The sequence below is a fragment of the Genypterus blacodes genome, unplaced genomic scaffold (assembly GCF_046128005.1).
Source record: "Genypterus blacodes isolate CSIRO-AG114 ecotype Tasmania unplaced genomic scaffold, CSIRO-AGI_Gbla_v1 ptg000099l_1, whole genome shotgun sequence".
Lineage (NCBI taxonomy): Eukaryota > Metazoa > Chordata > Actinopteri > Ophidiiformes > Ophidiidae > Genypterus > Genypterus blacodes.
Window position 1 is genome coordinate 306,264 of NW_027466903.1, and position 27,923 is coordinate 334,186.

Below are 27,923 nucleotides of genomic sequence, written 5' to 3' on the forward strand. Positions count from 1 at the left end.
GATATCTCACCTCCCTGGACATATTCCTCTGCTGAACATGTTCTCTTCCTTATTGTGCAGACATCTGGTGTCTCTGTGCCATATCTGGAGGTCTTATGCTGTTTTGTTTTCTCCCATCATACAGAATACATAACCTGGTGTTTGTTTTTGGTCCTTCTAATGGGACGCCCTCCCTATATAGTGAAACATAACGATGAGAGAGAAACAAGCTGTAGAGCAAGCATGATGAGTCTGTGGAAGGAAATTACGCAGGAAAAGAGATGGACTCTATCTGCAACAGAAGAGATTCACTTCCCAACACGCATGACATCTCTGATAATCATCTGACCCGAAGAAGTCTGCAGCAACTGGGGAGCATTATATGAAAAACTACAGCTCTTAATCATCATTAAAAAAAGAACCATTAAACATTTTTAGTCCATTCATAACCACATAAAAGCTTTCATCCTCTGGTGTAGTATTAACCTGCCATTTTCTGTGGCTAATGGATGAATGTAAGTGTTCACGTATGTGCGATATCTCCTCTTGCCACAGACTCATTACTTGCCATTAGAGCGCACTGTGGTCCACAGAATATATGTCATTTCTTCCTTTTAATCATGGATGTAGTTGTGAAGGATGCAGGTTTGTGGCAGTGACAAGAACACGGCACAATACTGACAAGTGTTTCTTATATGCCGTCTCCTGTATTACATTACATTACATTATGGTAATTTAGCAGACGCTTACATTACATTACCACCCATTACAGAGGGGGGAGCAGTTTGGGGTTTGGTGGCTTGATCAGGGGCACCTTGGCAGGGACTCGAACCGGTGACCCTCCGGTTCCCAAGCAGAAGCCCTACCGACTGAGCTACTGCCGCCCCTGTATGCATGTAAATTTGTGGAGAGAGAAAAAAGAAATCTCTAACTTAATTAAGTACTTTAAGAAGCATTTAATCAAAGTTAATGACATTTTCAAGACAAAATAAGGAAAAAACTGAAATCATATTTCATGTATTTAATAGATTATTTTGTATTTTATTTTTGTATCACTCTTTAATCCAATCATCAGTCAGTCATATTTTATAATGTTTTTTTCAAGTTATATTTATTACATTTTCATAGAGGGGAGGAACGCTGTAAATAAGGGCATTTGCTGTCTTTGCATGTGATTGTGATGTGCGAATGTGATTTCTGCTCTAAAACATTTGGAGACATAAGGAGTTTTAGCGGTGCGTTTTCTCCTGTGCACGTTAGATGGCGCTAGAGGTCTTATGAATGTGCGCCTTTGCATTCTTTGGGCGTGTTCCACTCCGCAAAACATAACAAGACGCCATGATACCCTCAGTGAGGATTGTCCTGCTGTGATACATGCCGGGGGCCAAGACTAACAATTGACTACGTAACTTCACCTGCAAAGTTTTGACACATTTCCTTCGACGATGCCTTCGATTAATAGCTTGATGCTAACGTACGACGCGCTGAACGAAGAATCGACTTTCTCGGAAGGGGATACAATAACTGGAAAAGTAGTGCTAATGCTGCAAAAGGAGACTTCCGTGGAATGTTTCTTCGTCAAGCTGAAAGGAGACGCAAACGTGCATTGGAGTGAAAAACGAGGCGAGCATAACCATTCATACACGGCGCACCGGAGGCTGTTTAAGGCGAAGCAGTTGTTCACCCCAAAGAACTCAAAGGGTGCGTTTACGAGTGTGTGTGCTCACGCATGACAGCCATTCATTTTGCAGCGTCAAACCAATTAGTTATTATTACATTATTGTTGTTATTTCATTTGCAGAGACTGTGCTTCCTGCAGGCACCCATGTGCATAACTTCAGTTTAGGGATACCATCAACGTAAGTGGAACCATCCGACAATTTCACACAAATGTCTTGGCTTCTATTGCAGCTGTTCATTTATTAATTAATTAAAAATTACTAACACTCACTAAAGAAACTTTCATATAAACATCAAACAAAAAGTTCGGAAATTTGCGTTTGGTAGATTATTTCTCTGTTGTAACAATGCTTCTTGGCAAACCATTTTATACCGTTGGAAAGCCTGTTTAGTTCCCTTTTAAATGGTTCCCTTTAAAATGGTTCCCCATTTGTAAGGAACATGCATTTGTTGGATGAGCAGCACAGCTGAGTATGTGGGTTGCACTCATGAAAAATTTGCCAAATCTTCTCTGCCAAAGCCAAACAGCTTATTCTGCTGTTCTGATGTTTATATTACATTTACTACTAAAACGCCCTTACATTCACATTTGAAACACTGACATACATACCTAATTTCACTAGCACACATAAGTCATTTCAATAGCATATACAAATGATTTGACTAGCAAGTATACAAGTATTTCACCGGTGAACGTAAGAGTGTTTCATTTGTAAGTGTATGTGTGTTTCGATACTAAGTGTAAGAGCGTTTCAATAGTCGTTTCATGCCAGAGTGTCTCAGTAGTAAGTGTAAGTGTAAGGACCCTAATTGTGTCTGCATCAAATTGGAGAGACACAGGCTCAGCCATGCTTTAAAATAGCTAGTATTGTAAATAACTCTAAATTGTCTCATGAAATTCACAAGACAAATACCCAAAATTCATAACTCAACAATATATTGGTACAAAATAGAAGACAATGTGTTCACAAAATGACTAAATCAGTTCCAAAGGCTCAAGTTATTCCAGGTTTCTCGCACTGTATTGTTGTAGTGAGTTGAAAACGCTGAAGTGTCAGATGACGTTGGTGTTTAGTGTGGACTGAAAAGAGATCATGTCTTCTGCTGGTTCTCCATTACAGGGGCATGCCGTCTAGCTTCAAAGGATGTCACGGAAGGATCGTGTACCTGCTGGAAGCCAAAGTTTCCAGAAGCTGGCGAATGGACACCACAGCAGCAAAAGTGATAACGTTTGCTTCAAAGTGCTTTCCAGACGTTCGTCTAATGGTAAGAATGATCCGTCAGATGCCAGATTCTCTTTTCCAGGATTTGAATGTAGAGGCGCCGTTACTTTATATTGGGTCAACTGATATCTCACTGGGGTAAACCATAGCAATTGAAACATTTAGACAGATTACACTCAGTGCTACCATCATTAAGGATGGCAGATGCTATGGAGGCCTTAATGCAACAAACAGGGTGTGCTGCTCTAGAGTTGAACAACTAAGAATAAACCCAAATTCTTTATTCTTAAAACTAACTTTCCTGCGGCATCCAAGCTGAAACCCAACAGGAGGGCTTGGGTTGAGACAGAGCACTTGAAGCTTAATGCTTCTGCACACACACTTGCCATGCCCTGAGCATGCACAAACACTCAGATCAAGTGCTTTCCTAGTACACACACATACACCCAAACACGCCTCACTTGATCAAGTGCCATCTGAGCCCATACATACACACACACACACACACCGCCTTGCATTGCCTCTAGTAGGTCAAAATTCAAACTGACAAGAAGAGCACTATTCTGAGTAGAAAGATAGTACAGTATTTTATTCATATAGAAGTTTATTAGTAATTAACTTGGTTGAAATTAATCCTTGGTTAAATCATGGTGCAAGTAAGTCATACACCTTAATTTATGTTTTATTTTGTTAAAATAATTTATCTAGCCCCCAGAAAAGAAGTTTCCCCACCACAGTATTTACTTTAATAAATGCAGTTTGAAGTGTATTTTTTCATTTAAATTAAAATTATTTTTTTTTGCTTTTTGTTTTTATTGAAGCAAACATTTTACATGACATTGCACATACAATTATAGGATATTTTGGAGATCATTTTTACAGAAAGAGGGGGAAGAGGAGAGAGAAAGAAGGAAGGAAGGTTGTATTCTTATTACTATCGTTTGTTAAACTTTATATGTAGACCCCGAGGTAGAATTTCTCTATCTCTCTCACTGTATTTCCCCCTCTTTCTATACAAAAAATGATCTCCAAAATATCCTAAAATTGTATGCGCAATGTCATGCAAAATGTTTGCTTCAATAAAAACAAATTGCAAAAAAAAAAAGATGTTTTTACGTGAAGCAAATCAAGTCTCCCTCATAAATAAAATGTGCTGTATAAATCAAGTTGCCTTGCCTTAATTGATCTCTGGCCATCCTGGTTTTATTCTAGTCGCAGCAGTTTGGCACCGTGGATAAAGATTTGGGCCTTTTCTCAAAAGGAAAAGTGCGCATGGACGCCACTGTTGACCGTACAGGGTACGCTCCAGGTATTGTCATTTTAACCTTTGATCACATTAAAAATCCTCTTTGAACTAGTTAAGTTGGTCAAAAGTCATCACAGAAACAAATTGAGTAATTCAGTGACAAACTGCTCTGAAGAAGTTGAAGTGGACAAAGATGAAATATTGTGTATATAGTTCACAACGGAAATGTAAAGGAAACATGCACTTCATTTAATTAGGTCCATTTTGTTCATAATGTCCCTATTAATAATTGTTGACGCGTGTGAATCACTGGGTTATATGTAAATTGTAGAGCTCAAGGTGTTTGTACAACTGTATATGGCATTTGGATCATTGCGAATATCAAATTGTTGTCTTCTGTTCACAGGGGATACTATAAATATTGTTGTAAAAGTCAGCAATTCGTCCTCCAAAGACGTGAAGCCCAAATTCAGTTTAAAACAGACAGTGTTGTACCGTGCTCAGGGCAGTAAAAAACACGGAGAGAAGAGCATCAGCAAAATGGCAGGTGACATCATCCTGCCCAATAAAGAGGGCACTGTCAGGTGTGCAATGGAGATTCCTACAGATACCAGCCTTACCATGCACAACTGTGAACTCATCACTGTGGAATACAAACTGAAAGTATGAAACCTAAGATCCATTGACACAAATGTTTGTTACAATGTTGTAGTGAAGGCATCAATAGTTTTGTTTGTTTGTTTGTTGCCCAGGTGTATTTGGACATCAGTTTCTCCTTCGACCCAGAGGTGGACTTTCCAATAATCATCTTTTCGAAATCCTGCCGGCCCGGTGGGGCTATGGCTCAGTACCCAGCTGAGGCATTTGGGGGCCCTAGCAGGAGTGACTTCTGTCCTCCTGCTGCATCTATGAGACCTGTGTCCCCCAGTCGAGGTGCTTACGGATACCCACCAAACCCACCCACATACCCAAATAACCCACAGATGCATGCTGGTCCTTTTCCCATGTACCCTCTACTGCCTTCACATATGGCAGGGGCTTACTCTAACCCATTGCCACGGGGTCCCTCTCCGTATGGTTCGCCATTTTCATCTGCAGCGACGTCTCCCGTGCACCATCCTCCCCCTGCAGGACAGGGATTTCACCCGCCCCCATCCGCCCCAGCTATTCCCTCACCTTCCTTCGCCCCTGCCTCCGCCCCGGAGTATCAACCTGCCCCATCGGCCCCAGCGTTCCAGTCACCTCCAACTGCCCCAGAGCTGCTCCCACCCTCATATAATTCAACTCTGTTTAATGCAACTCCAACTGGTCCAATGTACATGCCTTCTTCTTTAGCAGTGACCAACACTGACTTCCTGTCTCAGTCAGATGAAGGTCCCCCAGCCTATTTGTCCCTTTTCCCTCCTACGTCCACTGGAGATTCTACCACTGGGTCCAGTGCAAAGTAAGGCGCCATATGATGAATGAGTAATTTATGTAGAGTACTAATAAATGAAGAATTAGCCCATCGATGTTAATTCATATGTACATCTCCTTATGCAATATTTATAGTCACTGTGAGTTTTACCTGCAAGAACAACTGTTTGAGTGCAATATGTACAATAGCAGTTATTTTATGTTTCAAGTCGAGATGCTAAATGGCTTTGTGCAGCTGTTAGTCTGTGACGCAGGCTTCAGTCATCAGGACACAATGTGCCTTGAGTTCATTTGCCCACAATAGTTAATTTTGTGAACCCCTAATCGTTTACATCTCCTTTCTCTACCTCGGTTTTTGTGATATGAGGCCAGTTGAACTTTGTACGACAATGTCTTTTAGATCAATGAAACAATCAATTACAAGGCCAAAGTTGCATGGTCACTTGAGGTCGACAAGAGACTGTATCACTCTGTTGCCTTTATTGTGTCCAAAATATTTGCGACTGTCTTTTGTTCTTAAAAACTTTGCAAACCTGTATGCGATTTGTTATATAAATACACTGCCAATGTTTTTTGCTGATATTTTTGGGGATATATATAAGAAATATAACAAATAAATACCAATATTACCAACCACTACATCCCAGTGTTCTTGTTTGTTTATCATTATCAGGCACAAACACTTTCTTTTTTTTCTTTTTTCGGAGCCCACATTTAGATAAGTGAAAGTAGTAGTAGTTTGCAAGGTTACCAGATAGGTGTCCAGACCCTCACTAATAATTTAGCTTTTCCTTTAACCTGACAGTGATGGTGTTAACATGGATATTTAAATGGGATGCACTAAAAGCTTGTACATAATTGTCGCTAGCTAGACCTTGAAATAACCATTGAAATTGGTCTTGTGATATTGACATGACGGGTCGCTATTCTTGAACATGAAGTTATCATTGGGATCATTCATTCACCATACGTTTCAGTGTCATTGTTTTATTGAAAGGGATTCAAGGATAAATTGAAAAAGAAATACATTGCTATGAGAAGAGGTGTTTGTCAAGGTGAAACAATCCATGACCAATATCTTGTTAGCTCACGCAAAGACCAAAAGCAAAAGTTTGTCTTACTTCGAGTATTGCCTTTCTCTCTCCCTCAGTTCTGACTGGAGGAAGAAGTTTCATCCTCGTGATGCACTCACTCTCGGAAGTCTTTAGCGGAGAAAGTTTATCATAATTGACCTTGGTTGTCCTTTGGCATCATGCAACATCTTCCTACAGAATGCTCTCTCTTGTCTTCAATCAGTTTTGGATCAATTTTTACAGAAGAAGAGAAGACGGTTTTTCCTTTAGCCAGTGTTTAATCCATAATTCTGCTCTGTTTTCTGGAAGATCATCCACATTAAAAAAAATGTTTGGACCGCTACCCGAATGATCCGGTTTAGAGTACTGGGTAACCTGAGAGGCTATCGGCGATACCTCCTCTGGTAGAATCCTACCTGATCTGTGTGTCTCAGGTGTTGGTTTATTCAGAGGATGGGCATGGGTTCAATTCGGGTTGCACTTTGCAGAATCCCGATACCTATATCGCTTATTTGTTTCTCTGCACAAAGACTCTCTAATGCCTTGAATATGTTCGGAACATTGTATTTGGAACAATTTGAAACTTATTATCTGAAGGTTGAGTATATCAGCAAGGATAAACATCTCTATAACCTGCAGCATTCCAACTCATAAGAACTATATAATAAAGGACAGCAATATTTTTTATGACCAGCACATTTTACAGACTTCAGTCAAGTCGTGTGTCAACTGCTTGACACAGTTCATCGTTGAAGTTTTCCATTGACCTCGTTCTTCGGCCATGGCCAGATAAAACCCAGCAGAGTGTAATAAGGACTCACATGTACAGCGATCAGATCCTCTGTCACAAGTGGAAAAGTTCAACTTACAATGTGTTTCGTAAAGGACTTCAGTCTGGCTTACAATGTTCGCAACGACAAAGGCACGGTCTCAGAGGGAGATACTCTAACTGGAACTATAAGTTTTACTTTAAGACGGCAGACCAAAGTTAAGAGCCTCTTTGTGAAAGCCACAGGAGACGCACGAGTAAACTGGACGGAGGGAGATGGAGATGAGACAAGAACCTACTGCGCACACAGGAGATACTTTAAAGCCAAAGAATACTTAATTGGAGAAAACACAGAAGGTAGGCCAAAGTAATGTGTAACCTACATAGGACGACCAAATACTATGTGATTCTAAACCCTGAATTTGCTTAAGTTCTAATTCCAAAGATAGCATTAGATCAATTGAAATCTTTAGCTACAAGCGTTACAACTTCTGCGAGTTAATTGTGGCATAATAAATTAATGTATCTGAAAACCAATGCCATTCATACCGTTTGATCCCACAATGTCAAGAAGTAATTAGCTAAAATTCGGTAAGCAATACTCCAATAGTGATGCTGTGTTGGGAGCCGACTTACTGAGAGCCACGTCTTAAATGTTTCCTCCCTGTTATGCAAGCCTGATCAGTATTTGCAGGAAATGGTATGTGGCAATAATTGCTGCTGATTTGAGGTTCTATCAGTTAGTGTGACATACTTCCTTCCAGCCTGGTCCATTAATGATGTATGTCACAAATCTTAATACTCATTTGATGAGTAATTAATACAGAACTCCAGAGGGTTGACTTACATTTACTAGTCTGTGTACATTGATGGAAATAAAAATTATATGTTCTATCACCAACAACCTGATGGTAGAGGTGTCAATCACGTTTTGTCTCTTGCAGACAATGTACTTCCAAAAGGCGTGCATCGCTTTGACTTTGAGCTTAAAATACCACAGGGGTAAGTGGGAATTTCCGATGCTTTGCATGGATCAACAGTAGCTGCTGCAATCATCTGCATTGTACGGTTGATTCCGTCTTGCAGCAACATGCCATCATCCTTCAAGGGGACTCACGGAATGATCGCCTACATCCTTACAGCAAAGATGTCTAGGAGCTGGTGGATTCCATGTCAAGCGAAGCAGGAGCTGAAATTTGTTTCAAACTCCACTCCAACAACTTCCACGGTAATCGTTTATCAGACACTATAAGGATTCATAATATAGCTTGATTTCTTAATTTTACAATTACAAAGCCCCAAGAATCTGTGACTGGGATTTTCGGTGCAATTTGTTGTTTTTGAGGAGCACAATGCCATGTGATTGACATTAGCATGAGTAGAGTGGTGCTCGAAGCAGAATGCAGGAAATTGAAGAAATCCTGTCCAACATCAAGCAGGTGTACTTAGTCATTTCTAATCTTCTACAATAAATAGGGATTCAGATGCAGGGTGTGTAAATGTCAGCAAAGGTTAAATTATATGTCTGACCAGGAAGATGGTGGAGTTAGTTAGTATTGGTGAATATTCATTTGGAGGAATTAAGTTCACTCAGTTATTTTGCAGGTTTGGTTCATCTTAATAACTGGTTTTCATAGTATTTAAATATTTTGCACCCCCAACCCCCCGGGCTTGTCAAATGTGATCAACTACAGCAGGAGTTTTAAGACATTGATACCGCTGATTTAATGGGAGCCATGGCGAAACAATCCAGTGCTGTGGTTCTGGAGGGTCAGAATCGAGAACCAATGATGTGACGATGTGATGAGACAATATTTTCTAATCGTTCAATTTCAGCTGCAAGAGTTGATGTGAAGTAATGATTCCTCATATGATTCTAGCGTCCCAAGTCTCTTTCAGTGGAAAAAGAGATTGGGATTTTCACCAAAGGAAAAGTCCGACTGGCTGTTACAATTGACAGAAACGTTTGCACCCCAGGTAACGCCACTCTAACATACCAGTAATATGATTCGGTATGTCATCAAGTGTTTGTAATGGAGGCATAATCCATACCTCATATTTGGAAGTGTTTGCTTTGGGCACTAATATCCACGGAATGTACAACACAAATAAGCATAAAAGAATTTCATAAAGATAGATGTTTTTGATAGGTGAAACTGTGGTTGCTGTTGCCAAAGTCACAAACTCATCATCCAGAACAATGAGGCCCAGAGTCTGTTTAATACAGAGAGAGATATACCGCGCTATGGGCAAGACAAGAATCATGAAGGATGGTGTATGCAACACCGTGGGGGAACCAATCACACCACAAACAGAGGAAACTGTTTGTTGCCCACTGAAGACTCCTCATGAGATGGCTTGGCCTATCCATAATTGTGGAATCCTCTCAGTGGACTACTTCCTAAAGGTAAACGAGAAATGCACTCAGAGATGCATCACACGTGCCATAACTGATTTTTGACTGACTTGTAAATGCAAATGGCAAATGGAAGGGGCCTATATCCAGGGGAAAATACTATGACTATGGTGTTTAATTAGTTACACATTTTAAACGTCGGAGTAGTTATTAGAACGCACCATCAAGCTGAAGGAAAAGAAGTTGATGCATGCATGTCAACCCGACAAATTTGATGCAAATCAGATTACATCTGTTATGGTATAGCTACGACAGGCAGGCAGACGGCACATAAATTACTTGTTCCCTGTATTTGTTGTTTTCTTTTCCTAGGTGTATTTGGACATCAGGTTCCACCTGAATCCGCAGGTTGCCTTTCCTTTAGTCATTGTGCCTGCACATGTTATGAACAGCGCCCCTGGTGGGGTCGTTGGTCCAGACACAGCTCAGGCCCAGAGCAAGAGTGACTTCCCTCCTCCTTTAGCCTCTGCGGAACCACATCCTGAGCACTCAGGATGCAGTGCTTATGGAGACCCCACCCTCGATCAACTGCCACAGCAAATGACTCCCTACGGTCCTTCATCCACAGATTTTCCATCATCGTCAGCATCAGAACATTGGCAAAGCCCCGCTGCTCTCCCATTTTATACCATCTTTTAATGATTTCCTCAGACAGACTCTGTAAAATTTACCAATTTGAGAAACAAATCAAAAAGGGAAGTTAATTATATATTAAAAGGTGACATGGGTGTTTAAGCAATTAGGCACTTCACACCGATCATTAAAACGCAGTTTTAACTCATTGTGCCGTCTGTGAAACTTGTAAATAAATAATAACTGCAAACTTCGGGGGGACGGTTTTAATAGTTCTATACCAAGCTTACATAACTGGATTTAGATCAAGGTTTGTACATTCATACGCCCCTGCTTGAATTATAAAATGAATGTCATACTTAATGTCTTGTGTATGTAAAAGGCTGTTGACAAAGCACTACGGACATTGACAGTAACTATGGTTATTTAAAAATGTTTACTGTCGCTCTAGTTCATCCCTATTAAAATGAGCTATAGTAGAACTAAAGCAGGAACCAAAATACAAAGAGGAACTGCTTGACATAGGAGATCTTGGAGATTGCATAATTGTATTTTTGTAATTATGGTCCTTGTATTATTGAATTTCATAAAATTACTATACTATAACTAACTATATTACATTTTCATAGAAGAGAGGAACTTTGGAATTAATGGCATTTGCTTTGCTAGTTGTCATGTCTGTCACTTTTACAATATTTTCAAATTGTGATTTCTGAGCATTAGGATTCTAAAACATAAGTCATCATCATTAGGAGGAATCAACCCTAACCCTGCGACTTCCGTCGACGATGTCGATTGAATTGACGCCGACGTATGACGCGCTGAACGAAGAGTCAACTTTCTGGGAAGGAGATATAGTAACGGGAAAAGTAACACTGGTGCCTTGGAAGGAGGCTAGAGTGTAAAGGTTCTTAGACAAAATGAAGGCGCACCAGAGATACTTTTAATCGACACAGCGTGTCGTCCAGGAGACGAAAAAAGCGCAGTTACGAGTGTGTTGACCGGGTGCAACGCATGATTGAGCCATTAACTTTGCATCATCATCAATTAGTAGTAGTAGTAGTACATTAGCAGAGGCCGTGCTTCCTACAGGAACCCATGTGCATAACATCTTAAATATGTCATCAATGTAGGTGGGAACAGCCAACAATTACACTCAAATGTCTTAACAGTGCCTGGAGATAGATCCAATTTAAGGGACACAGGCTCAGTCATGCTTTAAAATAGCTGGTGTTGTAAATAACTAAAGAATCTCTATGCAGCTGTCAGTCCCCCGAAGACAACCCACCCAAAGTAAATAAAACGGCAATATATTGCTCCAAAAAGATGAAAATGTGTTTTTACCATGACTACGTCAGTTCCAATGGGTCAAGTAATTTCAAGTTTCTCGCATTGAATTGTGACTGAGTTTAAGTTAAAAAATGCTGAAGGGAACGTTTGTATGGAATAATTTACTTAATTTTTCAGTAAGGGTCAGTTAACCAGATTTCCTGGTTCAGATCCAATCTCTCTGGCTGCACTCGGGTTCAAGTACTACTGGTGTTCCCCATGGCTCTGGTTTGGACCCTCTTTTATTTATTATCTACCTTCTATTACTATTACTCATCTTTGCCCATCGCTTACACCTAACAGCACTGCCATTCTTCACACCCTGGTTACATCAATTGCTTTATCCTCTTTGGGCTTACCGTCAAATATCATTTACTTCAATTTGTCCAGAATTCAGCTGCCTATATCATTACCAGAACTCCCTCCTTTCATCATATCACTCCTGTTCTTCATCAGCTTAACTGGCTCCCTGTTAAAATCGGCACTGATTTCAAAATCCTGCTTTTCGTTAATAAGGCCCTCCACAAGAATCTGATCAATTGAAATCGCTGGCTAAAAGTTTTTTCAGTTTATTGTGGTATAATAAATCAATGAGTCGACTTGAGTAATTAATGCAGAATTCCAGAGGGTTGATAAACATTTACTTGTCTGTATACATGTATTCATACACAATTCGCTAAATCAAACGTATTTGGACAAATCATCAAAAAAAGATGATGTAATGCATTGCTTAGTTGTTAGATGTAATCAGGCAAAAGGTTGGTTATTCCACACCCTTACACAACTTGGTTCTAGATACAGAAAAGCATTTGAAACTGACCTTACTTGTCAAGATAGGTACAATAGTGATGGTTGTGATGGCAACAATAAAGAAAAACAAGTCTCCAAAGAAAAACAAAAGTAGGGTTCAGTTCTCTCGGCAGTTGTGTCCTAATCGTGGGGCTGCTGCCACGAGTGTCCCTTCCAGAGCAGAAATGTTTGCACCTCACAACTGGTAAAGGATCAGAATTGTGTTCAATGAAAAAGATTTTTGTCCAATATCATTTTAATACCAAGCTGTCTCCACTGGATTTTGATTGGAAACAATAGGCCCTTGGCATTCTTTGCAGTGCATCATGGTGCAGAAAAACATCATGTGACCAGGCAGGCCCCAAAAGCTGTCCCATTTCTCACCTTAACGAGTGGACAATCCTATTCAGCTTGGAACGCTGTTTTCTCCTTATAACAGATTTATGATCTTGAGTTCTAATTGGTAGTCCATGGAGCCTTAATGTGCCGGTTGTAAACAGACTTTTTTTGCCCATCGTAGTTGTAAACACCAAGGTTGTATGAATCGGTTGCACTTGTGTAGGCCGGTTTTTCCAAACCGGTATACACAAGTACAACAGTAGAACAACAAACCGCTGTCAGCCAAAACAGGTCGCCCATACACACTGAAATCTGGTGTTTGGACCGACACATCCTTAAGGTGGTCCGAAACTCTATGATTTGACATTGACAGTTATAGATAGTCACATATGAAACTCTACTGGATCGGTGATGTGAAGGTTATAGGCTGCACACTCCAATGATATCTGAAATAGAAGAATAGCCTTCATATGGGATTATATAATAATTAATAGTTGGTTCACTCTGTGTGCAACTCATGTATAAGCAGTACATGTTCCCACTGCTGCAGTCACTTTCTGCAACAAGTATCTTTGTCAACCATTAAAATGTTAATGATTATTATAACTTCCATGGCTTTTGAACTTCCATGTGGAATTCGATTTCAAATGAAAATCCCTCCTCCTGGGTTTATTAATCACTTTTTTTTAATCCACTTTGAGAACTGTGCAGTCTGTGGTTGCGTGTGGTGTCCACAGTAACTTGCACGCACTTTGGTTCCTCCCATTGGCACTTTGCTGTTGTGTGCACACTGAGGAGAGCCGAGCTGTTGTCAGTGGAGACCGCACATTGAAGAGAGAGACTGTCTGTCCCCGCGCCATGAGGCTGTCCCGTCTCTGCGTCCTCCTGTCCGTCCTCTATCACGGTAAGGAAAGAAGACTGTGGCGAAAGTTTTCCACCTTTTTTTCAACTCGGTTCAAGTCGCTGCAGGTTTGAGCGTCAGGCTGTTTGATCTCTCGCGTTAAGCTCCTCTAATGTTGCATAGATGTGATCCAGCTCTCGAACTTTACGTGGATTCAGGACATTTAGCAATACTACAAATCAACACACTTCACGACTAGTTAGATACGTTGCAGTACCGATCGAGTATTAGTTTGTAGCTACTGTACACTAGCTGAGCGCTATTCACTATGCCGAGGCGGGTTTGTGGTGCAGCAATGAACGAATACATTTAGACTTTATTTGGGGTATATTTCATTCTACTTTTTATTTAATATTCATTATTCAACGCAGTTATTTTTTGTTTACCTCCAGTTTTATTTTCTTCTTATTTGCATTACTAGTACTCTCTAGTTTAAGCCTTTAGCAAATATATCCGGGTTACTGAGTTATCAGGCATGACTGTACATTCAAATGCAAACCAACACAATAACTAATAAATCACAATACCAACATTAATCACGTTTGATTTGTGTGATATTTATTCAGGTGTTGATTCAGCTGTGGTGAGGTTGTATTGTACTCAGAGGTCACGTTACTATTCTATACCTCTTATGTTTGCTAACAGGGCTTGACAAAGCATTAGAAAGGTCCCTCAATATAATGCTGCTCAATTCCACAGTGACAGGAACTACAGACCCCAGATATTGAGAGCAGAATGACCAATAAATCAGCAGGCCCATGTACACATATCAGGGTATCAGTGTATATTTGCAGGTTGCAATGTTTTGGCCTATACTGTGAATATTTGTTACTCCTAAATATCAACATTGCCCTCAGAAACCCAGTATCAGTCATTTTAGAGTTGAATAAATGCATCTTTCAGTGTCAATAAAGACAACATTCACTGAGATTTACCAAGTAAGCGTGATTGCAGTGATATTGTGTTGGATTGTGGTAGACTGTATGGAATAAACTAATGTTCAGCTAATCCTAAACTAATGTGTGTACTCACACTGCAATTTCCCTCAGGATGAAGAACGTTTGATCTTATCTTACCTCACCAATTTCCAATCAGATGCTCCACCAGATACTAAACTAACTTAGAAATTTCCCTAAGAAACGTGCTGTTATGAATTGTAATCAGCGCATTTAAACTCTTTAATGTTTTAGCATAAGGGCTGTCTAGAAAGCTTTTATTGTGATGTTTGCAATAGTTAGAAACAAAACAATGCTATGTCTATACTGCCCAACTACCACAAAGTTATTTTTGTTACCAATGTTTTGGCTGTGTTCCTCCCTCCCAGAGGCGTCCGGATTCATGATCCGGAACAAGCTGCTTGGCAAATGTCTACAAGTGCATGCTGATTACTCAAGAGTGTCACTAGGGGAATGCACCCCCTCTTCACCCATACAGGAATGGAGATGGCTCCCTGAGAGTCAGGCTCTAAGCAGTCACTACACAGGGGATTGTCTGAGCGCCCCGGGGGAGCAGTTTGAGGGTGTGGGTCTGCGGCCCTGCATCGTCAACCCTGCAAGTGAAGAGGCTGGAAGTCAGGCATGGTCCTGCTCCAAGAAGGGCCTCCTCACTTTACTTAGGAAGGGCGTGCACCTCAGTGCCACACAGGAATCTACACTGGTCTTCCTTTCAAAGGAACACAAGCAGGTAAAATCTACCGTGTGATACAAGATCTGGCAGTATTCAAATACCAGTTAAGCAAATATTGTCAACTAGATTGGAGAGTCTCTGTAAGAATAAGTCAGATTAATGTTCTTTTGGCATTTCGTCTTTACTAAACAGGGCAGCAGGTGGCGCTCACTGGAGAACCAGACATTGTGCAACGTGGACAACCATCAACAACCCCAAGATCAACCTCGACACCCGTTGGGGAAATCATTACAACCTGTGGCTGTCTCTGATACACACAGACAGGCTCAAGCATGTAAGCCCAATAATAGAAAATATATTTCCTGTATCATGCAGGCCAGGCCTTCCTATATTATGAGACACTTACAGTCTGACAATGATAGACGTTCCCCTTAAGTACAATGACGGCAATGCACTTTGCATACTCTCACATATTAATATATCAGAATTACACACATTGTAAGATGGATTTCCTACCTTCAAGGCAGCCGTTGGTTTCAGTTTATGCCAGTTTGTTGTGAAAATCCACTTGCAGACTGTCAGGACCCATGAAAGAGACTCCAACACAGGCACAAAAGATGAGGATGAGCAACGAGTTCATAGTTTCCTTGTTACAACCAGAGACCGATGGCACCGAAAAACAGACAAACTCACATGGCTGAAACGTAACACGTGGTAATTAGCGAATTAGGAGCAGGTGCGGGTGGACAGCAGATGGCCCTCTGGTGGTCAGGTGGAAAATGACAGCCTGGTGTCAGCAGATTTACAAGGGATTCTTTAGTTTTTGTGTCAGAGTTGGATTGCCTTTTTGCTCTGCAGTTAAAATAAAGTCAAGCCAAATTTATTTAAGAAATCAAATTTATAGAAATCCACAGAGAAATTGAATGTGAAAAATAAACGTTGCGATATTATAATTTAATGAGGTAAAACATGCAAAACCGTCAGCTTGTAACATTTGAGAGGTATTAACTCTGCAAAGTAATTCTGCAAAAACATCCATGTTCTATGTCTTCTGGTTTCTGCTGCTTCAAAGATGTATTCCCCAATGGCCCATATATTAGATTAGAGTGTGTGTGCTTCCAGGCTGGATCTCATTAAATAAAAATGCTTTCAAGAACGATCGATATTTGCATCATCTTGGAAAACGTCCAACCAGTGCTTGAATGGGAGTGGCTGTAACTTGGCTGATCCTGAATGAACTGATTTGCCTCTCTGTGGTGAAAATAGACACCACATTCATATCTCTCTCTCTCTATATATATATGGCGGTGCATTGGTGCCTTCACAGGTTAATTTAAATGTATTCTTTGTTCCCCTTACCACCTCCAGTTGAAGGCACTATGGCTGAGGGGGCCACAGACGCAGATCTCGTAACAGATGTGTCTCCCTCGTCCCTCAGCACTAAAGCCTCTGCAGATCCCACCATGATTTTCTTCAGTGTGGACTACGGTGAGTGTCGTTATAAATAAGAAACCATTGGATGTTTCCTTCATGAATTAGATAAATACATGCTGTGTGTGCTGTGTGCTGTGACACACCTTATACAAATGAAGTTACTGATTTGCCACTAGGTGGAGACAGATGAGAGCAGAACTGAACTTTTATGAAGCGTTGTCATTGTTCAGAGCCTGGATGGAAATTGAACACGTCCCATAGCTTATAGGGTGTGGCTGTGTATCTGTATGTTTGTGTGTGTGCGTGTGTTGATCTGTTTTAACTTGTGTTAATGTGTCCAGGGATGGGCTGGAAGATAACCATGTTGGTACTGAGCTCTTTGGCTCTGGTCCTGGGGACTGTGATCCTCATCCTCAATGTTTACACCAACAAGTGAGTGCCAACACTAACACTACAGTGGCCAAATACGTGATTACTCAATAAACTGACAACTGACGATACATGAGGCGGTAAAAATTCCAATAAAAGTTGACTCAAGTTGACTCTTGACAACTCTCTTTTTTTGTCACCCTATAGAAGGAAGAAGGTGGTGTGCGTGTTGAAGTCGTACACACCCAGGCAAGAGGTGAGCATTCCGGGGTCCCCTGTGACCAATGAGAGAGCCCCGCTGACGGATCACGCCATGCGCATCCCACAATCCACCCCCACGTTACACCGAGGGGAGATCCTGATCGAGTGGAAGGACGGCACTGTGACCCCTCTGTACGAGGCTTGATGGCTGCGCTCTTTGATACGCTTTGTTTTGATCCTAGATCTTTAGCAAGCCGTTTTAACATTCAATGTGTTTTTTTAATAGCCCTTTAATTAAAAAATGTTGATATCAAAATTTGACGCTTTTGAAATTTGATATCAAAATTCAGAACACTTGGTATTGCTTTCAGAGTTTATTTCATGTCTGAATAAATGCTCCAAACATGCAGCCCTCGTATCAACAACCACCGCCACGGTACTGCAGAGTCACTTTACTGGGTCACTGGGTTGTAGCTTTTAGTCTGGCGTAGCTCTAAACACACTGCTAATTCAGGAGGTGAGTGTTAGTCAATGTAGACATAGGCACATGTTAAAGAAAGTATTAATACTATTTTTTTCTACAGTTATTGTGCTTGTGAATCAATCTGAGAAGTAGTATTAGAGATAAGATGTGACAAAAGGAAAACTATTGACTAGTTTCATAGGTTTGTATATAGCTGATATAGTTTAACTCTAGTGTTCATTTTGTAATGGATTATGTTTTGATACTGCAGCAATTTATATATATATTGTTTTTTACTAACTTATTTTGACCCATTCAAATTGTCACATGCTTTTGTCTCATTCCATTTGTACGTTTTATAACCTTATGACACTACCATTTTGTGATGTATGTAGGCTTTCTAACTGTTTAATAAAAAAGTGGAATCTAATGGACTTCTGTTTGTTTATAAACATATATTGGAGTTATATCATAAACCTGTTTTAATTTTGCTGTACTCTGTAGCACTTTGGGATTGTTTTTAACTATGAAAAGTGCTCTACAAATAAAATGTATTATTATTTATTATTATTATTTATGAAACCGATTTCCTCCATTTTGTCCATCATTTTCCTGCATGCATGTGTTTTACACTCCAGCAGCCCCTTTCTCATGATTTAGCATTCGCAGGAGGGAGAAAGACAACAAGTGCTGACAAAAATACCACTTCTGCCGCAATAACATCTGTAGGTTTGCAGTAATCACAGATATGTTTAAGTTGATGATGACGGTGTTACGGTTTATAAGAGTTGGCGTTTCCCTGGGGCACGGAAACTTCCCAGCAGCAGGAGACCGTTTACAACAGAATAGCAAAGGCGGTTTTACAGTTTTTGGGTCAGGCCTGGGTGTTGCCAGGCAGGTTAATTTGATCTTTCCTCCATTTAAGAATAATGAGCAGACCTGGTTTTGAACAAACCGCGCTAGAAGGAAGCAAAGTAGCAAATGTATCACACTACAAATACAGATTTCTTTCACATATTACATTTCTGTGTTGTTTTCAGTGCGGTTGCCTTTGTGTAGTATAAAGCTTTGACGTTTTCTCTGGAGAAAGTAACACCAAAGTTAAAGATTGCGCCCCGTCTCCCCTGCTGGAAGTGTTTACACTAATGAGAGGGTGCTGGCTTTAACGAACAGCAAACAGCACCCTGAAAATGATGCAGCATCCCACACCCTTCTAAACTGCAGCCACATGCCTGATGGGGGGAAAAAGCTCTTTTTTTGTGATTCATTGAGTTTCCACTGCATTTTCCAGTCAACCACCACACAAACTATACGGTTACCACACTTTACCACCCACTGCATACTCCAGTTACCTCTGAGGTTCTCGTTTTTCACTGTGGTGTTGCCACAGTTTGCACACATCAGCGTGCACAGACGTGTCTCTTTACCTGTGAAACATGAGGGAGAGGAAGTGGGAACAAAAGGTGTGCGTGGGTGTCTGTCTGTGTGTTTGTCTGTCTCTGTGTGTGTGTGAGAGACGGACTGATGCACATAGCATCTGGCAGAACAAATATCTCTCCACAATGGAATCTTTAACTTACTCACAAAGCAGATCAGTTCTACCATTGCCTCATCTTGTCTGATTTCTCAAGCGGTGATGAAGCAGTGATGACATGCATAGAAGTCCAAAGCGATACGCAACAAAGGTCTGTAATGTTGTGAGGAAGTGGTTAACCCCAGTGTGACCTCAATGTATAGTTTCTGATGGAAGTTGACTCAAAAATGCATTAAAATGTAGTTTTTGTGAACAGAATTAGAGGATTAGAAACAAGCTCTAAGGCCCGAGGTTTGCCTCTGTACAGAAACCCCGGCCCCACTCTGCTCATCCTTACACATAACAGCCTGACGGCACGAGACACTCCCCCACTAAGACACATTTTACGGCCACATCTTGACCCCTACCTGACTTTGCGCAAAAATAGTTCATTTTTTTCCCCGGATTACATTCCAATATCCATTTGTTGCGAATACGTGGACGGCATTTCAGCGCTGTCAGATTTGAGAAAGAACAGCAGCAACACTAAACAGATGTGTTCAGAAGAGCGCAAATACATGAACATCCTCCATTTCCTTCCAAAGCGCACACATCGCTCGGCCTTCTATTGAATTCAGCATTCCAGACAACATCTTCCGGGCACGTCTTATTGTTTTTGTTATATGAGTCGCATCACAGTCATTGACTTACCCAGGATAAAGGAAATGGATTGGGTTTAATTGGTTTATAGGGGAAAAACATAAAAGGAAAGATTACCTTTTGTTGTAGATTTGCAATTCTTCTTGCAAATTAGCTGCATTTGAAGAAAACTTTTTCAAAAAAGCCTAGTCGCATATTATAAATGACATTCTGTGCTTATGACTGAGCCAAGTATGATAGATATAAGTGGTTGTGTATTGTATACTTGTTTGCCTATTTGTTAAGCAGGCAGAAACACTTGATCTGTGGCATCAGCTCTCCAGATCTGGCAACTCCAGCCATCGCATTCAACTCTAATGTGTCCCACATTTCAAAATGCACAGTCAAAGTCAGGCCATGGGAGTTCAGTGAATGCTCACAGTAAGTTTGAATATGAAGAAGCAGGTGAGGATGAAAAAGTGTATATCTTGCGTATTTGTGTCTCAATCTCTTCTCCTGACATCCTCTCACCTGCACCTAAGTGTTTGTTATCAGCGTCTGTCAGCCTCTCCACCTAACCACCTCTCTCCATCTGCATTTTTACAGTTGCAGTCAAGAATAACATACATTTGGTATAAGAATTGAATGGCTACCTTTAGATTTTCATTTCCCTTTTTCTGTTTGTCTGCATGTGTTTGTATATGTGTGTCAGTGGGTTATGTGCTCTCAGTTTCCACACCCAGATTCTCTACTTGGTACAGTGCCATATGTGCAGATGTATGTGTGTTTCAGGATCACAATGTTCAAACAAATGTGCGCACATAGCGGTGGAAAAGTGCGTTTGTGTGTGTGAGGGACAATGACTCACTTCTCTCCAGGTTATGTTGTTGCTGTGGATTTGGCTGCCAGAGTGTCTCCCTCTCTTTTTCCCTCAGAGTGTTGTAAATATAGAAAGTTACAGCGTTCTGTGTATATAGAAGAAGGAGGTTTTCTCTTATTTCACCCCTGACTGAGTCCTCAAACCTTCACAGAACAACAACTCTGTGAGCACACATGGGCCGCACATGGCACCGACTCTTCCCCCTCCAGGTGTTTTGTTTAAGTATAAATGAGCAGGCCAGGGGAGGAGGGGAGGAGGAGAGCAGGAGCAGGAGAGAACCAAACACTGAGCTAGATTTTATCACGTTGTGGGACCTGTCAAAATTTTGTTTTAACTTGCTTGGTTCTTCTTATCCATCCCCTGTTGCAATGCATCATGTGATTGAATTGATTTGCTCCCAAATGGAATGTTATCACTCACACTGCGTTTTTGCCTGAATCTGCTTTGTTTGTTTCCAGGGTTGTTCATCAAATTTGTTGAGCAGATTTGGACAAAAGTGGGTAGGAAGAAGGCGTGACACAGCCCAGGTAGAAACTCTGATTCATTTACTCAGGAACACGCGTTGCTTTTCTGAATTGCTATTCTTAAATGTACTTCCAAATAAACTTAAAACACATTTTCTTTATCCGGTGGTGTTATTATTAGAGTTGTTTCTCTGACAAAGCTGGTCAAGGCTTGATTGGTCTTGGTGGAGGTATGAGGTACATGAGCTCTGATGAACAAAAACATCCAGATTTTGCTTCTTGACTCAAAGATGAAAAACTGCTGGATATCTGGGTCGAAATCCAATGGAATCCTGAAATATGAATTTATGGTAACAAAAATCAAAAAGCACATGTGCACAGCAGACAGGCTATTGGCCTCGAACCTATAGGATCACTGGCCCATGCAGGCTGTTTTCATATTAGAGGTGGCAGATTGTTGACTGTGACTGATGTCAAAGCACCTGTCGAATCTGCATCCAGGCCGTCCAGAACCTTGAAAAGCAATCTGTATATTTATGGGGAATGGTCACAAGTCATCGAACACCAACTTCATTTTGAGTTAAAGAATCACAAGTGTTTTTTTTGCTGAACATTAAGACATTATTGCATCAACCCGGCCTGTGTTGACAAGAATAGATCAAGATGGCTTATCTCACCTAGTCATGTGACGGGACTTGCTAAAACCTGTTTTTAGTTTACCAAAATTCACTCCCTTGTGTGATTCATTTAGAAATGGGAAAATAAATGGAAGCATGTTAACATAAAATGCAATTAATATCCATTAAACAGACAGAATCGTGTTCACCCTGGGGTGTTCCATATGTTTCCTTAATTTGTTGAAGTATGGCAAGAAAATAACAAGCACTTCAAAAGGGAGAGGAGGGTGATTTGGTTTGATTTATGTGCTTGTGTTTCCCATGAAATAGCTTAAAGAAGTGTGAGAGATGCTGCTGTACATGGCGTGCTGATGGCGCAGGACTCTCTCTCTCATAAAGTCGTCCTTAAAGAGCACATCGGTGCCTCGGCGCCTGGAGGGATTTCTTCTTGTGTTTAATTAGAAACTCTGACGCACTCTTGACTTGCAAGAATCACAACATGATGGCGTTTGTGTTGTGCACAGTGTTGATGTCTTTTCCAATATGACACAAGTACAAGATCCCTCACTAAGACAAGATTAAAGAAACAGCAGATATCTGGTGACAATCGCCACCATTATTGAGGCTCAACAGTAAGAAGAAGCGAGAATGGTAACTGGAGTCCAACACCAAACTGTGACCCGAATTTGTGTGGCTATAAAAAAAAGGAACTTTATTGTATCAAAACAAAAGCATTTCCCATTGGCCTACAAACAAAATGCAAAAAGGTTTCATAGCCCAGTGTAGCACCCAACCATACACATAGACAGAAATGAACACACAGTAGAAATCCAATGTTGATAAGATCCATTCATATGTGGGCCCAATGCAAATTTGTTAATGCACTTGTGATATTTTCAAGTATTAAAAAGGGAAGCTGAAAAAGCCTCTGATAACATTTAATTCATATGTAGGGAAATGATCAAACTCACATCAAAATAGCAGTCAACTTATCAACGATTTAACGGTTAATCTCTTTTTTTTGTACAGTGTGTATATAAGAAGAGAAAGCTGCATTAGGAGAGGAGGGCTGACGTGAGAAACAACATGGAAAGGCACGTTTCAATGCCATCTGTGAGCTCTGAGCAGCAGCGTAGACCCGATACTGATCTAGATCGTATCATGTGACTTTGTTAGTGATGACCTGTGCTGTACATCGTTCTTCTCAACCGGAGCTTCATTTCCAGGCATTGAACATTTTGGATAAATTTAGAGACATTTCTCTGAATTAAGAATGTTAACATTGAAAGATGTTGGACTGAGAATACATTGATTGATTGAGTTGCTTGGGAAACACATGTACATCTATATAAATATGTCAAACTATCAAAAAAAAAAGGTTTATAAAACTACATATATATAAAGCATACAATACTGTTCAAACAGGAGAACTAAAAACACCACATCCAAATTTGTGTGTTCTGGAAGTTGTGCTCCTCCCCGCTACACCCGTACTCAATCGCTCCTCTACAACGTATTACAATTAGAATGGCGATATAAAGGGAGTGGCCTGCTTTCACAAACGCACAGCTAAGTCAGGACTCATCCCAGTAGCTGTAAAGCTGGTTTGGAAAAACCAGTTGTAAGGGCTGAACGCTGGAGTGCCGTTAAGTACAGAATCAGCACTTCTGCAGCACACTCAGGACATCTCTTTGGTGGACTCTTTGGGCGTGTCGTTGGAAGTGACATTGGTGAGTCTGACTCGCTCGTTGTCCTGCTGTGCCTCCTTGCGGTCGCGTACCTCACCCTCCACATGGAAGCCAACCATCAGCTGGTAGATCACCACACCAATAATGGTGCCAAGGAACGGCGCAAAGACGGGCACCAGGAACCAGCCATTCCGAACACTGAGGAGTGAGAGAAGGAGAGAATTACTTAGAGATTGATACATAGATAGATTGATACATTCCGCTTGGAGCCACTCATAATGAGGGTGTTTATGTACCAAGTACCAATGATGTGAAAGCGTGAGCAAACTTACGTGAAAACCTCTGAGCCCCAGCCGGCAACCGCAGTGAAAATACGTGGTCCCAAATCCCTGGCAGGGTTGACAGCGTAACCAGAGTTGAAACCCATGGACAGTCCAATGACCAGAACCACAAATCCCACAGTGAAGGCCTCCAGACCCTGGGGGATGGAGTTGTTGTACGGATCCACAATAGCCAGGATGCACACGATCAGTGCTGCTGTGCCAATGATCTATGGGAGGAGAACACACAGTATGAGACGGTGAGGAAATATCTCATCTTTGCACAGGGAATGTGTTTATGCCTAAAATAATGTAGAAAACATACCTGATCAAAGAAGCCATTGACAATGGTGAGATGTTTCCCTGGGTAGGTGGCAAAGATCCCTGCTGTGGCATTTGGCCCAGTCACATTGAAACAGCCAGGATGGTCCCACAGGGCATCTAAAGGGATACAGACAAGAAAATACAGAATGAAACCTTCATCTGTTTGACTAGAACTGCTGTATAAATGAAAAGCTAATACGGATTAGCACAGACACATTGTGAAGCTGTCGTTTTGCACCGCAATTTGGAATCCTTCCTCACCGTAGTACATGCCAAAAATGACGGCGGCACCCAGGAAGCCACCCAGTGTCTGGAAAGCGAAGTACATGGGGAATTTTCTCCAGCGCTCTCTTCCAAGGAGGCACAGGGCAAAGGTCACTGCAGGGTTCAGATGGCCGCCTGCAAAATTACATAACGAGAGCATGTTAGCATCACATACTGGCTGAACAGCTCTGAAAATACACTTACAATTTTGTTACAGTTGCACATAGAATCTGGCTGAGACATATGAGGCCTGACACCCATCCAAAATTGTAGTAGTAGTATTTGAATTTTTAGCATACCTGACACCTGGCCGCAGACCAGGATGCCTAAGGTGGCAGCGAAGCCAAAAGCGAAGTTGACGGTGAGAAACATGCCATGGGAGCCACCGCTCAACACCAACTGGGCCACAGCACCGCAGCCAAACATCTGGAGAGAGAAGAGAGAAAGGCGTGGGTTCAAAAATGTGTCTCCATGACTTACTGTACAACGTTTGCATCGTAACTCACGCGTGCTACACAAAACTCATCCCATGATCAAAAGGCAGCAGAAGTACAGAAGAGACCCTGAATTAATTAACACAAAGGCTTTGTTGCATGGGAGTAGACAGGTCAGGACTCTACATTAACATGTTACTAATCATTGAGCGCTGCGTGAAGTCGAGAGGATGAAGGCAAGTATGTGATCCTAATCAGTGAGACAGAGATCAATACCTATCAAATAACCTCTATTCTGCTCATAAAGGGAACCAGGAGGATATTCCAGAGATATGTCATTGTTTTGATGATGCCTGAGGAAGAACTGCTGCCACCACTGTCTGGCCGGCTGTTCTGGGGAGGAAAACAAAGTGCTGCAAAGGTACCAATTCTAATTTTCAAGGTGGGAAATCTTGCAAAGTTGTCTAACGTAATTAGACACCGTGTGAGAATGCTCAGTGTGCCCTAACTGTCCTGTTTGTGTGCTGTGCTCCATAAAAGAAGAATGCCTGGCAGCTATAAAAACCCACAGCGGCCCCTGACTGCTGAAAACTCAAATGAAGTTTTTGGGTCATTATTTTGGAGCTGAAGGCAAAATAGGTGCATTGTGGAACCAGTTTTCCAAATCACTTAACACAGAGGGAACGCACTCAGAACCTCCCCTCCCCTGTGTGTGAGAGGAACCACATGAGGGGGCGGTAAAGCTGGAGTGGAAAGCAGACGTGGGGCTTTTATGAAACGGCGTTTACAGTGCGTTCTTTGTGTAATTTGGAGCGAGATAGAGAGAAAAACAGTTGCAGCTGGTTAAAAGAACCAATGACGAAGATAGTAGAGTTATGTGATTGCATACTTGGCTCACCTGATACTATACAGTCCACTGTAAGGGTGTGACCAGCGGGCTCATTGTTGACACACCCAGTGATGCAGATACTCATTGTACCGTCACACTCAAGTGGTGACTAACATAATTACTATTAATTGATTATTAATTGGAACAGCTTTTCCTGTTTTCAGGCTGAGCTGGATGCCAAGGATGCCACAATCAAAACAAAACAACAACAAAAACTAACACACACAAATACACATACTACAAACAAGATGGTTTTCCTGGACATTCCAAGACATGATTCCTGAGACGTGCCCTGTTTGTGATGAATGTGCCACACCTGGCAAAATCAATTGTCATGTCACCTACCAGATCGGCTTCCTGATGTCAGAATTAGAATTCCATTGCATTAATATTGCATATCTGTGTGTAATATGAAGATTGATTTTCCTTTAATATGCCGATATACAATCAAATGTTGGAGGAGGAAATAAGTTAAGGTAAGTAATTCAATTTGGGTTCAGTTTCGGCATAAAAGGCACAATTACACCTAAAATGGTCCTACAAGTTGAATCATTTGAAGAATGTCTGGTTTGTTAAGTGTCAACTTACTGCCAATGCTCAAAATAGAACAACAGCCTCTTACATAAGCTAATTTAACATTTACAAAACTGTTGATTGTTTGTTTATTCATCAGGACAGACGGGCGAGAGTCTGGGTTTATTTTACTCAATGGATAAGAGGAGCTACAATTATATTCTAAAACTTAAATAACTATAAGTGAAATGCTAAGATTGAAACAGATTTGCCAATCTGCCTTGAGGAGCACACTGATAAAGTAGATGTAGATCAAACATTTGTGGACAAATGGGATTATGTGGCATCAACTTAAATATACTTCCTCCTTATCGTACTAAATCAATATACATTGCACACACACACACACTCATAAACAAAAGGTCATATATCTCAGTTCCAAGTAAATAATGCTGTGCAATCAGAAATCCAATTATGTCCACAGTTCACAGTGTCCTGATCAACCAGTTACAAGTACCTGTTTGCTCTCCTAGCCCAGTTTGCCAATGTAACCAATCCCATGTTCCCACAAACACACACACGCACACACAGAGCATGCAACACCTCTGCACAATACCAAGAGTGTCACTTCACACTCTTTGAAGTCTCTGCACAACTTATAAGTGACATGTATTTTCTTTTGCAGAGTATTCATCAAACTTCAAAAGTGGCAGCAGCAAGTGCACCAAACAAAAGCTGTCATGCAGAGAAGAATGAAGAAGAGTGATGAAAGGCGAGGGTTGTTTGAAAAGGGCTGGTGTTCACCTAACATTAATATACATTTTGTGTATGCAAAAAAGGGTGCTTGGCACATTAAACGCTGCCTCTACTGTATTTGAATCAGTGCCAATAAAGGTTTCCTCGTTCCCATAAAACCAGCTGAATCAGCATCTCTCTGACACCGTGTCAACAAAAACCTGATCATTCATCTCACCAAGGAAGGTTTACCCTGAGGCACATGAGATCAACAAGCATATTGTTCAAACTGTGTAGCTGGGTACAGCATACATTGTACACACACACACATACACACGCACACACACACAAACACTTACCACAAGGATGAGGGTGCCCAGACACTCTCCCATAGCCTGGCGAAGCAGCAGGTTGCGGATCTGAAAGAAGCGCGACAGTTTGTCCAGAATGTCCTTATGTCTGCCCATGTTGTCCTCGTTTAGAGTTCTGCTTGAGAGAAGGAGTGTGTGTGTGTATGTAGAGAAGATGGATAGATGTGGGTAGGTGTGATCCCTGAGTGGTTGTGATGTTGGGAGCAGTGGACTCCTCCTCTTATAGAGTCAGGATGGGTTGAGGCTGGGCTGGGTCCATACTGACAACCCTGTGAACCACACCTCTCTCTCTCTCTCTCTCTCTCTCTCTCTCTCTCTCTCTCTCTCTCTCTAGCTCTCTCTCTCTCTCTCTCTCTCCCTCTCTTGCTCTCTCTCTTGCCCCCCCAACCCCCTCCCACTCCCACTCTCTCTCTTTCTGCTTGAGGGCAATGTCCCTCTCTGGTCAC

The 27,923-nt window shown here is 41.3% G+C and overlaps 4 protein-coding genes across 4 annotated transcripts; 3 read left to right on the plus strand and 1 right to left on the minus strand.

Moving 5' to 3' along the window:
• The first annotated feature begins 1,313 nt into the window (after positions 1 to 1,313).
• On the plus strand, positions 1,314 to 6,176 carry LOC143008089 (arrestin domain-containing protein 3-like). Its single transcript, XM_076159682.1, has 6 exons — positions 1,314 to 1,680; positions 1,781 to 1,838; positions 2,781 to 2,925; positions 4,095 to 4,191; positions 4,535 to 4,791; positions 4,881 to 6,176. Exons 1-6 carry the CDS (start codon positions 1,425 to 1,427, stop codon positions 5,574 to 5,576), a joined length of 1,509 nt encoding a protein of 502 aa, XP_076015797.1. The 5' UTR covers positions 1,314 to 1,424; the 3' UTR covers positions 5,577 to 6,176.
• A 2,300-nt stretch (positions 6,177 to 8,476) lies between these two features.
• LOC143008121 (arrestin domain-containing protein 3-like) lies at positions 8,477 to 10,441 on the plus strand. The gene is made up of 4 exons (XM_076159730.1): positions 8,477 to 8,620; positions 9,267 to 9,363; positions 9,537 to 9,793; positions 10,115 to 10,441. The coding sequence occupies exons 1-4, from the start codon at positions 8,477 to 8,479 to the stop codon at positions 10,439 to 10,441; spliced, it is 825 nt and encodes a 274-aa protein (XP_076015845.1).
• Positions 10,442 to 13,588: 3,147 nt separating this feature from the next.
• On the plus strand, positions 13,589 to 18,191 carry LOC143008180 (uncharacterized). The gene is made up of 6 exons (XM_076159812.1): positions 13,589 to 13,736; positions 15,058 to 15,416; positions 15,552 to 15,693; positions 16,728 to 16,847; positions 17,135 to 17,225; positions 17,370 to 18,191. The coding sequence occupies exons 1-6, from the start codon at positions 13,691 to 13,693 to the stop codon at positions 17,566 to 17,568; spliced, it is 957 nt and encodes a 318-aa protein (XP_076015927.1). The 5' UTR covers positions 13,589 to 13,690; the 3' UTR covers positions 17,569 to 18,191.
• A 4,444-nt stretch (positions 18,192 to 22,635) lies between these two features.
• On the minus strand, positions 22,636 to 27,686 carry aqp3a (aquaporin 3a). Its single transcript, XM_076159893.1, has 6 exons — positions 27,466 to 27,686; positions 24,835 to 24,961; positions 24,533 to 24,670; positions 24,273 to 24,388; positions 23,960 to 24,177; positions 22,636 to 23,825 (listed from the first exon to the last, which is right to left on the minus strand). Exons 1-6 carry the CDS (start codon positions 27,571 to 27,573, stop codon positions 23,618 to 23,620), a joined length of 915 nt encoding a protein of 304 aa, XP_076016008.1. The 5' UTR covers positions 27,574 to 27,686; the 3' UTR covers positions 22,636 to 23,617.
• Positions 27,687 to 27,923: the final 237 nt, after the last annotated feature.